At 48.7% G+C, this 14998-nt stretch overlaps 1 protein-coding gene across 7 annotated transcripts in view; it reads left to right on the top strand.

Moving 5' to 3' along the window:
* The first annotated feature begins 4503 nt into the window (after positions 1 to 4503).
* The window catches only part of PTPN2 (protein tyrosine phosphatase non-receptor type 2), a 111526-nt gene continuing 101031 nt past the window's right edge, over positions 4504 to 14998 (top strand). For 5 of the 7 annotated variants that reach the window (XM_070050527.2, XM_002713523.6, XM_070050525.2 and 2 more), the window contains exon 1: positions 4601 to 4772. In XM_070050527.2, coding sequence (XP_069906628.1) covers positions 4704 to 4772 — 69 coding nt within the window. In that variant the 5' untranslated portion in view covers positions 4601 to 4703. Of the gene's footprint in view, positions 4551 to 4600; positions 4773 to 14998 lie in introns of those variants that run through there. The other 2 variants (XM_089305378.1, XM_089305379.1) reach the window with 2 other exon arrangements.

The raw sequence follows: 14998 nt of genomic DNA, 5'->3' as shown, positions 1-14998 counted from the left end.
TAACCTCCTGTCTTTCCTGACCCTTCTCTTCCAGTTGCCACAGAGAAACCAGGAAAATCTTCTCTGAAGACACTCGACAAGTTTCAAAAAGCAAAAACATACGCTTCCAGTGTGCTGTGCTCTCAGAAACTCTGGGTCTAGCTCAGCTGGACTGATGCATTCACCCCTGCCAGCCACTTTAGTCTCAGTACCACGGCAGGCCACAGAGAGGTGGAAAGCGTGCAAGGACTGTGTGACCACCCGGCAGCACTCCCCAGGTAGGTGACTTCATCAGTGAAGGCTGTCCCCGGTGCTCCTCAGAACTGTCTTCTGTCAGAGGGTCTTATCCTTGACCTCTGCCAGAGCCTGGATAGACTTCAGAGTTGGAAATCCCCAGGTCACATAGGCTCCCCTAGAGGCAACAATGTTAGGCTGTGGAGGAGGGGGTAACTGACAAAGACACCCCTTGAGACTTTCTCCAGCGGAGGTCTTGCAAGGGTCCACTGCACCAGAAAGTTCACTCAGTAACCCTCTGGATGCCTACAACAAAGGCCCAGCTTCTGTGGGGAGCGGCTCGGACTGGACTGAGTTACTGGAATTAAGACTTATTCTATGCATCTGCTCTCCCACAATATGGCGCTGGGAGAGAAGAAAACAGCTTCTACACAGCTGCCTCCAGTTCAGCCAATGAACTGTAGGACTTGCTCCTGGTTGGAGGAGAGCAGCGTACTCGGCGTGTGGGCAGCCGAGTTGGGATTGGCGGAGCAGGACTATAAAGGAGGAGAGAGACGGCATGCACCAGGAACATCTAAGGGGAACATCTAAGGGAACACCTGTGCAGCCCCCGAGAGAGCCGGCCGGCGGTGTGCCGCTCCCCTGCGGAAGTGGGGAATGTGGCAGGGGGAACTGCCCTTCCACGGAGGTGGAAGGGACAGTAGCCAACCCGGGAAGAACCAGCAGCAAACCCGGGGAGGGCCGAGCAGACGAAAGAACAGCGCAGGGTCCTGTGTCGTTCCTCCACGAAGAGGGGGAGCGACAGCTTCTTTATTTTTCCTCATTATGTGGCACTTGCAAGGCATGAGTTTTCACTTCTGGTCACCCAAGCTGCGTCCTGCGTGCTGCTGCTGCAGGGACCCACGTGCGCAGATGGCAGTTACTTGACCCTGAGCCCTCTTCCTTTCCTCTGCTCCTTCTTTACCCAAGTGCTTGCTCTGCCTGGCTGGCTTTGAGCGCTGGTTAAGATTTTCTGGAACCAAAAGGCTCTTTCTTTGCTCATGCTCTGCTGTCTTTCTAGCACTGCTGCCATTTTTCTGTCTTTAAAAAAAAATTACTCATTTGGGAGACAGAGAAAAGCGAGAGAGAGAGAAAGTGTTTCCATCTGCTAGTTCACACTCCAAATGCAAACAACTGCCTGGGGCCAGGCTGGGCCAAAGCCAGGAACCTGGAACTCCATTCCAGCCTCCCACCTAGGTGACAGGGCTCCACTATGAGTCCTCACTGCTGCCTCCAAGCAGGGAACTCTTATTCCCTGGGATGAGGAATGGAGCCTGGATTCAAATCCAGACACTCTCATATAGGATGGAAGCATTGTAGGTGGTGGCTTTGCCACTACACCACTTGCCCCAGATATAAAGAATCAGAAGTGGTAGCAGGTTGGAGTAGGCAGTGACTTACTAGTAAAAAGTACAGAGGACGCTGGGTTAGTAAAATGGCACATTCCCGACGCCATCCTAGGCTCTAGCACCCGCCGCCATTGCTGGAAGCCAGATAGCCACGTGGCCCAACCACCAGTGTCAGTCCCACCCCCATCCTAATGGGATTGGATGCTCCTACTTCCCTGCCCACCCCCTGCAAATTTTTAAAAGGACCCATTCCTGAATGTGTGGCTCTCTCTTGCTCTCCTTCTCCTGATCTCTCTGTCTCTCTTATGCTCTCCTTCTCCCTCTTTTCCTTCTTCGCCCCTTCCCTCCAGTCTGTCGCGTTTCCCCCAATAAACCCTTACCCTTACTCCGGTGTTTGGTGTGTTTTGTGGCGGCCTGGAGGCTACAGGAATAGGGGTGTGAGACAGGCACTGCCCATCTGGCAGAGATGGAGCGTGGGGAAAGGTGCCCCTCCCTCTTCACAGTCCTGCCACCCCTGGGCTGAGATCCAGACCTCCCTGGAGAAGGCCTGTCCTTGTGGTGCTAACAATGATAGAACTTGCCGGAAATCTTGGTACAGCTGGCGACCGTAACAAATCACAACACATGTGGTGGCTTAGGACAACAGCAGTTGCTTCTCTCCTGGTTCTAGAGGCAGAACGCCAAAATCAAGATGTCTATCCAGCTGTGTTCCCTCCGAAGGGGTGCAGGCTTTCTTGCCTCGTGCAGCTGCTGCTGACTCCAAGGTTTCCCTGAGGCTGCACCGCCTCCTCTTCACGTGGCCTTTTTGTCACCCTTCTCTTGGGTGTTTGTCACTGAATTTCGGGCCCACCCTGATAATCTAGGAAAATCCCATCTCAAGATCCTTACCTTAACTGCATCTTCCAACAACATTTTTCTATAAGCCACATTCACAGATTACAGGCACACATATTCTTGGGAGGCTACCATTCCATCTACTATGTTGCCTTCTAGAGCTTGCTGGAAATAGCTCTCTAGGGTGCGTGGGAGGAGAGTTCATGAAAGCCACTAGGAAAAGCATCAGGGGCAGAGCGCTGGTGACCACCGGCTGCTGGCTTTGCAGGGCCCTCCTGAATACTCTGTGACAGAGACGCCAGCCCTGTCTCCTGCAATGCCTCTTCTTCAACTCTGTACCCACAAAATGTGATGCCTGCCAGCAGGCGAAGGGAAATACATCAAAGGCCCAGATCCATTCTCATGTTGCAGCCATTTGGGGAGTGAACTAGCAAACACAAGATCTCTCTTCCTCTTTCTCTGCCAGCTGGAGCTGGGCCAGGCCACAGCCAGGAAGGAGCCAGGAACTCCATCTGGGTCTCGTGTGTAGAACCGTTAGGGATTCAAGTGTTTGCGTCCCTTACCTGCTGCCTCCCAGGCACAGTAGCAGGAAACTGGATTGGAAGCATGAGTAGCCAGGACTCAAACCAGCAACTCTGATACAGGTGTCCTAAGCTGTAGCTTAACATCACTCATTCAATGAACAAATCTTTTTTTTTTTTTTCTTGATAGGCAGAGTTAGATAGACAGTGAGAGAGACAGATAGACGGATTGGTCTTCCTTCCCTTGGTTCATCCCCCAAATGGCCACCACGGCCGGTGTGCTGCACTGATCCGAAGCCAGGAGCCAGGTGCTTCCTCCTGGTCTCCCATGTGGGTGCAGGGGCACTTGGGCCATCCTCCACTACCTCCACAGCAGAGAGCTGGCCTGGAAGAGGGGCAACCTGGACAGAATCCGGCGCCCCAACCAGGACTAGAACCTGGGGTGCCGGTACCGCAGGCGGAGGATTAGCCAGTGAGCCGCGGCATCGGCCCCAATAAACAAATCTTGAAAGAAAAAATATTAGAGAAGCAAGGAGCAGGTTCAGCTCCTGCCAGTAGGGAGGCTGACAAACGAGTTCCAAAGGTTGGAGAATACTTGGTGACCAAAACTTGCTTTCAGGGCAAGACTACCCGCCCTTCAGCCAAACACTACCACCACTGCCTCCCTTAACTTTAAGTGGACAAACGGCCTTTCCTTGGTAGGACAGAACGTCTCCATGAGTAGTCACAGGGTATTGTGGGATACATGCCTTTAATCTGGGCAGTTTCAATGACAGAAACCAGACTATTTGATTATGGGGTTCTTTTGGAGGAAGCTTCCACGTATGCTAAAATTACATTATCAATAGAAAAGTGTTGACTTTTAATTTTTACTAAGATATTTTTCTAGCTCCTGTAGCCTTCTGTTTCTTTCTGGCCAGCTTTCATTATTTTACGTGACTCTACCTCAAGTATTTTTGTCCTCTCGGGCAGCTCTGTCCAAAATAACTTTGATGATAGAAGTGCTCTGTATGTGAGCTCCGCGGGGGTGCAGCCACTAGCCACAGGCGGTGCTGAGCCTTTGAAATGTGGCCCCCGGCTGGCTGAAGAACTGAGTTAATTTCATTGGTTTGGTTAAGATTTAAATTTCAATATTGTGTGGCACAGCTAAAATTTTCCTAACTCCTCGTGAAGATGACAGTGAGATTTTTGCAGAAAACCCACAGGCCTACGGGAGGCTGACATCAGCGCTGAAGCATTCGTTCCGAAGTTGGACACACGCCGATAAACTGACCTAGATGTTTAAAGCGAAGATCCCATTAAAAAAAAAACCGAAAACTAAAATGAGAAATGGGACATCAAGGTGGAGCATGTCTCCGACCTCTCTGGGGAACTTCCGGGCGAGTCTCACTCCCATCACCCTCGCGCTATTCCCTCCGACCCCCAGGCCACTTCCCGCTAAGCGGCGCGGGACCGCAGCTTCTGGGTGGTCCTCCTGGCCCCGCCCCCTCCCACCTGGGTGCCCCTGGCCACGCCCCCCACAGCGTCCCGCCCCGCCCCACCGCCGTCCGACCCCGCGCGCGCCGAGTCGGCGCGCTGACGTCCGACGCTCCAGGTACTTTCCCCACAGCCGGTCGGGCTCAGCGTGGGGGCGGGGCGGGGAGCGGAGCGCGCATGCGCTGCACCACCAGCGCTCTGCCCGGATCGTGCGGGGCCTGAGCCTCTCCGCCAGTGGAGGCTCCGCTCGCGCCAACTCGCTCCCTCCGCCATGGCTGCTACGATCGAGCGGGAGTTCGAGGAGTTGGATGCTCAGTGTCGCTGGCAGCCGCTGTACTTGGTGAGTTGCGGGACCACGCGACAGCCGCCGTCCTCCGAGGACCCGGGCTCGCGCCCGCCGGCTCACTCTCGCCTCCCCCGCCTCCCGCTCAGGGCGGAAGTGGCGGCGCGCGGCCCGCGTCAGGGGCGCGCCTGCGCCGACCGCTTTCTTGCCCCTTTTGAAAAAAAGATTTGGAAGAGCGTCCTCCTAGTGAGCGCAAGCGCAGAGTTGATTGTGGAAGGCGGCGCCACAGCGGCGCCTTGTGGCGAGTGCGGGTGCCCCGCACAGCGTGACGCGGTCGGGAGTGGGGAGGCCGGCGGGGAGCCGGGAGGAACCGTTGTGGGGTTGGCAGCGGGAGCAGGTGTGGGTGCAGGTTCCCGGCAGAGCCGCGTGTGGGGGGACGGGCGTGAGTGAGTGGGGCGCTGGGGAGGAGCAGGCGTGGGCGTGGGATATTACGGGGCAGAATTGAGGTGGGCTTGGGGGTTGTCGCGGGGCCGGGCTACAACGTCGCGGTCGCTCCCATGCCCCCCGTGCGTGGCTCTGGCTCGCGGACGCCGTTTCGTTGGCGTGTCGTGGTCTAGCGAGCGGCAGCTGGTGTCCGCGGAACTAGTGGGCGCTCCCTGGGCGGGGGTCGGCGTCGGTCGGAGCCGATCGCCGTGGGTGCGGAACTTGCCGGAGCCGGCCCTTCCTAGCCGGCGACCCGGGGCTGCTTCGACCCCCGTTCCCAAGGCGGCCGTCGCTAGTTGGGGGCCCACCAAGCGTTCATGTTCCTGGAGGCTCGTGCGGACTCGACGTGTGCGTGTGGGTCGCCTTCCCGGAACGGAGGGAGACTGGCTGTGTTAGTTCAGTGACGAGAGTATTGTTTTTCTTTTTAGTATAAATCTCTATATATTTTTACTGAGGCATATTTTACGTGCAGTAAGCCACACAGATCTTACCTGTGCATTGAAACGAGTTTCACAAATGTGTCCATCCGTGCAAGCACCACTCAAAACAGTCAACCAGTCACCCCGTCCCATTCCTCGCCTGTAGGCCACCACCGTCTCAGGCCAGTCAGTACGGCATGATCCTTCTTACTCAACTGGATAAATGGACTCTGTAGTGTGAACGCTCTGACTAGCTTTTTTATGTCGATAACTCTTTAATTCAAAGCTTTATTAATTTAATTTAAAATGATATAATTGCTTATTTTCTTCTGTTGAATTATTAGCATATTAGTCACAAGATTGGATTTAGTGATTGGTTAGTTAAATGCTGCTTTGATGTTTGGTTCACTGTATACAGTGAAAGGAAGGAAAAAGCTTTCCTGTAAATCTGGGTAATCCTGGGTTTTCCCCCCATTTCATTTAATTAGATGACAGTAGAAATATTCCCTGTGTCATGTTCAAATGTTTTCTTTTCTTTCTTTTTTTTTTTTTTTTGACAGGCAGAGTGGATAGTGAGAGAGAGAGACAGAGAGAAAGGTCTTCCTTTGCCGTTGGTTCACCCTCCAATGGCCGCCGCGACTGGAGCGCTGCGGCCAGCGCACCGCGCTGATCCGAAGCCAGGAGCCAGGGCTTCTCCTGGTCTCCCATGGGGTGCAGGGCCCAAGCACTTGCACCATCCTCCACTGCACTCCCTGGCCACAGCAGAGAGCTGTCCTGGAAGAGGGGCAACTGGGACAGAATCCGGCGCCCCGACCGGGACTAGAACTCAGTGTGCCGGCGCCGCAAGGCGGAGGATTAGCCTAGTGAGCCGCGGCGCCGGCGAATGTAATGTTTTCTTAAACACTGGCTGGTAGTATAATAAACCTTGACTCAGTTGGATGCAGAGTAGGTAAGAATTGCTCACTAACTTTTAAAGAACATTGGTGGGTATTTGTTTTTAAAGCTTTGTTTATTTACTTAAAAAGCAGAGTTACAGAGAGGTAGAGGCAGAGAGAAAGAGGTCGTCCATCTGAAGGTTCACTCCCCAATGGCAGCGCTTCGCCAATCAGGAGCCAGGAGCTCCCACGCGGTTGCAGGGGCCCAAGGATTTGGTCCATCTTCTACTGCTTTCCCCGGGCAGAGCAGAGAGCTGGATCCGGAGTGAAACAGTCAGGTCTTGAACCGGCGCCCATATTGGATGCCAGCACTGCAATTGGCGGCTTCACATGCTATGCCACAGCACTGGTCCCTACAATACTATCTTCTTTTTTTTTTTTTTTTTTTTTTAAAGATTTATTTATTTGAAAGGCATAGTTACAGAGAGGCAGAGAGAGAAGTCTTCCATCCACTGATTCACTCCCAAGATAGCCACAAAGGTTGGAGCTGCGCCGATCTGAAGGCAGGAGCCAAGAGCTTCTTCCGGCTCTCCCACTCGGGTGTAGGGGCCCAAGGACTTGGGCCGTCCCGTATTGCTTCCTAGGCCATAGCACAGAGCTGGATTGGAAGTAGAGCAGCCAGGACTCGAACTGGTGCCCATACGGGATGCTGGCACTGCAGGTAGCAGTTTAACCTGCTACACCACAGCGCTGGCCCTGAGTACTTTTCCAATTATAGAAAATATTAATGCACATTCTAGTAGGAATCTCTGGGAGAGTGTGCCAGTTGGATACTTTTTTTTTTTTTTTTTTTGACAGAGTGAGAGAGAGAGAAAGGTCCTCCTTCTGTTGGTTCACCCCCAAAATGGACGCCACAGCCGGCGCACTGCGCTGATCTGAAGCCAGGAGCCAAGTGCACCCTCCTGGTCTCCCATGTGGGTGCAGGGCCCAGGACTTGGGCCATCCTCCACTGCCTTCCGGGGCCACAGCAGAGAGCTGGACTGGAAGAGGAGCAACTGGGACAGAACCGGCGCCCCAACCGGGACTAGAACCCCGGGGTGCTGGCGCCGCAGGTGGAGGATTAGCCTAGTGAGCCGCGGCGCCGGCCAGTTGTATACATTTGTTTCAGCAGTTGCTACTGCTGCTCAAGGTACCGGTGATATATCAAAATACAGATCTGAGAAGAGAGGTGAATGCAGCTTAATTCAGGCTAACATTTTTGTTAGGTAGGGTTTTGTTCTTTTTATTTATTTATTATTTTTTTTGACAGGCAGAGTGGACAGTGAGAGAGAGAGCCAGAGAGAAAGGTCTTCTTTACCGTTGGTTCACCCTCCAATGGGTGCTGTGGTCAGCGCGCTGCGCTGATCCCAAGCCAGGAGCCAGGTGCTTCTCCTGGTCTCCCATGTGGGTGCAGGGTCCAAGGACCTGGGCCATCCTCCACTGCCTTCCCGGGCCACAGCAGAGAGCTGGCCTGGAAGAGGGGCAACCGGGACAGAATCCGGCGCCCCGACTGGGACTAGAACCCGGTGTACCAGCTCCGCAGGCGGAGGATTAGCCTGTTGATCCACAGCGCTGGCTGTGTTCCGTTTTTGTTTGTTTGTTTTTTAATATATATTCTGGAATTCAAGGAAAATTGTGATCCTTCTTGCTAGAAAAATGCAGATACTTGGACCAATTGAAAATTTGACGTGCAGTTTCAAGGAGCTGAGAAAACCCTCCTGTGGACTTCTACCCAGGAATCCTGTAGTTTATTTGGTTGCTCTATGCTTGTGTTATATTTTACTAGTGAAAGCACAGGGTACTAGTTTTTGGTTAGTAGAAACCATGTCATCCACCCTGATAATTACAGTAAAAGTAGGTCACAAACCAGGAAAGTTAGTCATGGAAAGCAAGTCAGGAAGAATTTGTACTTGGTATTTTCCTGTGACTCTAGAACATATGTTCCTCCGTTCTACAAGTATATACTGATCTCCATTGGCATGCCAGCTTTCGCTCTGGACACTGGGGACTCTGTAGAATGCCACTGACAGGACTCCTGCTCTTGAGGCTGTCACATTCTAGGAGTTGTTCTCTTGAGGACTTCATTGCAATTCCGTATTTTCATTTGTTCACTCATAAACGTGCCTGATGTATGCCAGTATTAGGCCTTGAGGATTCCTGACTAAAGATAGAGTTCTGGGGCCAGCGCTGTGTCTCACTTGGTTAATCCTCCGCCTGTGGCGCCTGCATCCCATATAGGTGCCGGGTTTTAGTCCCAGTTGCTCCTCTTCCAGTCCAGCTCTCTGCTGTGGCCCGGGAAGGCAGTGGAGGATGGCCCAAGTGCTTAGGCTCCAGCACCTGCATAGGAGACCAGGAGGAAGCACCTGGCTCCTGGCTTCGGATCAGCGTAGCTCTGGCTGTAGCCGGCCATTTGGAGAATGAACCAACAGGAGGAAGACTTTTCTCTCTCTCTCTCTCTCACTGTCTAACTCTGTCAAAAAAAAAAAAAAAAAAAAAAGAGTTCTTCCCTCAGAGATCCAGCCTAGTGGAGAGTAGTACATAGGTAAGCAAATAAAAAAGTTTTTTAACTTTTATTTAATGAATATAAATTTCCAAAGTACAGCTTATGGATTACAATGGCTTCCCCCCCATAACGTCCCTCCCACTCGCAACCCTCCCCTTTCCCATTTCCCTCTCCCCTTCCATTCACATCATGATTCATTTTCGATTCTCTTTATATACAGAAGATCAGTTTAGCATACATTAAGTAAAGATTTCAACAGTTTGCTCCCACACAGAAACATAAAGATCTTTCATTTAGGTTTTTTTTTTCCCCAGAGTGTCTTGGGTTTCCATGCCTGAAATACTCTCTTGGGCATTTCAGCTGGATCCGCATACCTTAAGGGCTGATTCTGAGGCCAGAGTGCTGTTTAGGACATCTGCCATTCTATGGGTCTGCTGTGTATCTCACTTCCCATGTTGGATCGTTCTCTCCCTTTTTTATTCTATCAGCTAGTATTTGCAGACACTATTCTTGTTTATGTGATCCCTTTGTTTCTCAGTCCTATCATTATGATCAATTGTGAACAGAAACTGATCACTGGGACTAGTGAGATGGCATTGGTACATGCCACCCTGATGGGATTGAATTGGAATCCCCTGGTATGTTTCTAACTCTGCCATTTGAGGTAAGTCAGCTTGAGCATGTCCCGAATTGCACATCTCTTCCCTCTCTTATTTCCACTCTTATATTTAACAGTGATCACTTTTCAGTTAAGTTTTAGCAGTTAAGAATAATTGTGTATTGATTACAGTATTCAACCAAAAGTATTAAGTAGAACAAACAAAAAAAAAATACTAAGAGGGAAAACATATCAAGTTGCTCATCAACAGTCAGGGTGAGGGCTGATCAAGTCACCGTTTCTCATAGTGTTCATTTCTCTTTAACAGGTTTCCTTTTTGGTGCTCAGTTAGTTGTCACCGATCAGGGAGAACAAGTGGTATTTGTCCCTTTGGGATTGGCTTATTTCACTCAGCATAATGTTTTCCAAATTCCTAACAGGGATCACTTTTCAGTTAAAATTTAAACACCTAAGAATAATTGTGTGTTAATTACAAAGTTCAACCAATGGTACTAGAACAACAACAACAAAATACTATAATGGATAAAGTATTACATTGTACATCAACCATCAGGACGAAAAAGTTTTGATAAATGAAAAGCTTGTTTTAAGCATAGAGTGCCATGGAAGTAGGTACCTAGGAATCATGTATTTCCCAGAAGGGTACACCTGGGCATTCTGGTGAAGTTTCCTGGAGGAAGGAGGGCCTTACCTAAGTCTTCAAGGAGAGGTTGGTCTGGTGAAGAGGCAAAGCTGGGGTGTGGGATGGGAGAGTTAGTTTTCCAGGGAAGGAAGTGCACACAAGGCACAATGTAGAATACTGAGAGCTACCAACAGAATAGCCTTGTGCCCTGTTTGCTGTGAAGTTGAGGGGCTGGAAGATAAGCAGGACCTAGAATCTAGGCCCTTGTGGATCAGACACAGGAATCTGAGGTAGTTAACAGGGACTCACTGAGGAATTTCAAGACTAGAGGTACTGTGATTATACTGACTTTTTAGTAGGATTGTTCTAGAGCGTTGGATAGGGCTGTGTGTAGGCAGGGAGGTGATCTGCTGGAATGAACCTAGAGAGGTGATAAGCTCCTGAATTTAGGCAGTGCAGTGGCAGGGATAATGGAGGGGAAGTACAGATTGAAAATGTTACAGAAATAGATTTTTTTTTAAAAGATTTATTTATTTACTTGAGAGGCAGAGTTACAGAAAGGGAGCGACAGAGAAAGAGGTCTTCCATCTGCTGGTTCACTCCCCAGATGGCTGCAACTGCTGGAACTGAGCTGATCCAAAGCCAGGAACTTCTTCCAGGTCTCCCACATGGGTGCGGGGGCCCAAGCACTTGGGCCATCTTCTGCTTTCCCAGGCCATCAGCGGGGAGCTGGATTGGAAGTGGAGCAACTGGGACTCAAACTGGTGCTCATATGGGATGCTGGTGCTGCAGGCAGATGCTTAACTTGCTGTGCTACAGTGCTGGCCCTGATGTGTTTGGTTTTGAAACTGCAATTCAGTTTGAGATACTTGTGAGACATTGAAATTGAAATAGTTGAATATACATTTGGAGTTTAAGAGAGAGGTCTGAGCTGTTAAATATAGTTGTGGGAATCATAAGCATGCTGTTGGCATTTGAAGTCTTAGCAGTAAGGTGTCTGCTTCAGGGAAGATACTAGAGGGTTTGGAAATGCTAGAGGTAACAGCACTTAAGAGGACAGGTAGGGAAAGAGGAGCTTATAGAACAGAACGAGAGGAATAGCCATGGGTGGGGATGGGGGTGGGGTGGTCAGCAGAGCCTGGAACTTCACCAGGGACAAATAATACCAAGACTGAAAGGATCCACTGAATCGAACAGTCAGAAAACCAGCCTTTAAGAGAGCAGTTATAGTGGATTACAGAAGAGAGATGCTCAGAGTTGAGAAGACAAGGTGGGGTGGAGTGTGAACAAGCGAGTGTGAACCACTCTTGTGAGAAACCCAACTTAAAGGGAAGGAGTGGGAAAGAAGTAGCTGAAATGTAGCCTGATATGTGAACTCAGCGCCGTGTGCTGGCTCACAAAGACCACATGTGCTGCCTATCGCTTTCCAACCCTTTCCCGTATGTTCGATTCATGAAAATGTGCCTGCCTATTCTCTCCCCTTAGGGCCTTTATAAATGTTGTTCCTTATGCCTTGGCACTTACCCCGCTTTTCTTTCTCCTCTTGTTTTACGACCTCTTACTCATCTCTGAAGTCTCACTTCCTTGGGGTTGGGAGGTCTTTCCCAACCTGCCCCTGCTGGCTCTGAGCTCCTGTTACATCTATAACATTCCACGACTTCCCCTTTCATCGGATGAATTGGATATAATTCAGCAGCAGATTATTTCAGGAACACAAATTGCATTAAGAAAACTGCTGTTGAAAGCTTCACTGCTTGAGTATGGAAAAAATGTTCCGTTTTGTTTATCAACAATGGGTGATATTTGTGATGATGTTTGTGAAGAGTTGTGCTTTTTTTGGTAGTACTAATGGGACTAGGCAAAGAAAAGCATCTCTCTTGAGCAAAAACTAGACACAACTAAGAGCTCAGTCATATGAGAACTTTTGCTTTATATCTTACTGAAATTTTTGCAGGAAAAATACATTTAATATTTTGAGTCTGAAACTGGCCTCTTAGTCCTTTTATCCCCTTCGCACAGTTGTTTTATAGCCTGATTTCAGGTAACAGGAGGTTTCTCAGGAACGAGTTCTTGGGTTGGAGCAGAGCAGACTGTTAGTTCCAGCGGATCTTCTCTGCCTTGTCAGAACTTTAGGAAGATAGTGCCAGTGCTTTGCCTGGGATCAGGCCCTTACTAAGCACTTGGTAAGTATTTGTTGAATGAATGACTTTTTAGGAGAAAAGTGCAGCTTGATAGATTTATGTGATTGTGGAGATGAGCCACGAGAGAGAAGGTAGATGTTGAATAAATGTGTAGAAAGGATGATTTTTGGAGCCAGAAACCTAAAAAATCAGTAGCTGATAGAATCAAGAACCCATTGTGGAAGACTTGGCCTTGAAAGGGTGTACTTGGCAGAAGTGGGATTTCTGGAAATTTTGTTCTGATTGACAAAGTGATAGCATTATATAGTCTGAAGTTAATTCTTTTTGAACAGTATTCATAATTGCTTTTCTGCCTGTCCTTTAGTCATTGGTGATTGTTGACTGAATCAGGCTGGGGCATGAGATGGGCAGAGGAAAGGGATAGAGTTTAGTAAGCTTTTCAGGGAAAGGAGTGAAACTAGGGAAATAGCAAAAGCTGAATCAGAATGTTTCTAGTAAGTGATGGTTCAGAAAGTATTTGGCTGATTTATTAGGGTTTATGAACCATGGAACTCTTAACTATTTTTCTTAATTAGACATTTGTAGTTCAATTATTATCAGAGCAGATTTTACAATTTGTAAGTTAATTTTTAAAAGTCAGATATAGTGAACTCAGTTCTTTTATTATAGGCTGAACATTACTAATCTGAAAATGTAAAATCTGAAACTTTCTGAGTACTGACATGATACCATATGATACCACAGTAGAAAATTCTTGACCTCTGATGAGTGGCATTCAAAATCCAGGCACCCTAAAAAGTATTGTATAAAATTACCTCTGGCTTTATACATGTTTTATGAACTGTAAATGAATTTTATGTTTAGATTTGGGTTCTACATGCAGAAATCCAAAAAATCCAAAATCTGAAACACTTCTCTTCCCTGGCATTTTGGATAAGGGATGCTCAACTGTACTTGCAGGGACCGGCGCTATGGTGTAGCAGGTAAAGCTGCTGCCTGCAGTGTTGGCATCCCATATGGGTGCTGGTTTGAGTTCTGGCTGCTCTACTTCCAATCCAGCTCTCTTCTTCGGCTTGGGAAGGCAGTAGAAGATGGCCCAGGTCCTTGAGCCCCTGCACCCGCTTGGGAGACCCAGAAGAAGCTCCTGGCTCCTGGCTTCGGATTGGCCCAGCTCCAGCCGTTGCGGCCATCTGGGGAGTGAACCAGCGGATGGAAGACCTCTCTCTGTCTCTGCCTCTGCCTCTCTGTAACTCTGCTTTTTAAATGAATAAATAAATCTTAAAAAAAAAAAAAAAAAAAGAAAAGAAAAAGAAAAAAACTGTACTTACAGGATGCTCCGGTGTGACAGGTAAATCAGAACCGTTTTACTTGGCACCAGCATTGTGGCGTAGTGGGGATTAAGCTACCACTTGTGATGCCAGCATCCTGTGTGGGTTCCTGTGTGAGTCCCATCCGATCCACTCTGATCCAGCTCCCTGCTAGTGTGCCTGGAAAAGCAGCAGATAGGCCATGTACTCAGATCCCTGCCACCCATGTGGGAGACCTGGATGAAGCTCTGGCTTTGTTCTGGCCCAGCCCTGTCCGTTGCAGCCATCTGGGGAGTGAACCAACAAATGAAAGATCTCTCTCTCTCTCTCCCTCCCTCTTGATGTAACTCTGCCTTTCAAATAAAATAAATATATATATTTTTAAAGTGTACAAAACACTTTCCCTACCTTCTAGTTACACATTCTTCTACGTGTTGTCTAACCTTAGTGCTTGCTGCCTTTATGTGGTTACTTAAGAGTCTTCACGTGTATAGGATATAGTCTGTGTGTACCTTATCTGCCTGGGAAACATCTTTAAGACTAGACTCTAGGCTCTTTAGATAAAGCTATGTGCTCTTTCTGTTTTTAAAGATTTTATTTGAAAGGCAGAAATACACAGAGAAGTAGAGAGAGAGAGAGGTATCTTTCATCCTCTGGTTCACTCCCTATATGACCCTAATGGGAAGCCAGGAGCTGGGAGCCTATTCCAGGTCTCCCACGTGGGTGGCAGGTACCCAAAGACCTGGCCTATCTTCTGCTGCCTTCCCAAGCACATCAGCAGGGGGCTGTATCAGAAGTAGAGCAACTGGGACTTCAACTGGCACGTGTTTGGAATACTAGCACTTCAGGCAGTGGCTTAACCTTCTATGCCATGGCCCTTAGATTGTTTTATAATTCTTTGTCCAGCTCCTTGAGGGTGGCCTTGTTTTTCTTTGTTCCCCCATCTACCTATTTGGGCCTGAAACATGTTGTATGCTTGTTAAGTAAGCACTAAACATTTCTTCTGTTTTCAAATGTCAGCACCTTGGTTTACTCCAAACCTTTCATTTACAGCTGACACTTGTCCAATATATGACTGTGACATACAGTGTTTCGATATCCAGTAGTGACCCAAATCCAGTTCTCTGATTCTTGTTTCAGCACTGCCCTAATTTACTACTATGTCTATCTATGTTACTTTACTTTTATGATCTATTAGAGATAATCCTCAGTGAGGGAACAATTTTTAATTTTTAATTGTTAGAAGGGAGTAGAATATGTAGGATCATTTGGGGA

This window comes from Oryctolagus cuniculus, chromosome 10 (genome assembly GCF_051225735.1).
Source record: "Oryctolagus cuniculus isolate XC-2025 breed Fujian yellow rabbit chromosome 10, ASM5122573v1, whole genome shotgun sequence".
Lineage (NCBI taxonomy): Eukaryota > Metazoa > Chordata > Mammalia > Lagomorpha > Leporidae > Oryctolagus > Oryctolagus cuniculus.
This window is presented reverse-complemented; position numbering and strand designations above follow the sequence as displayed.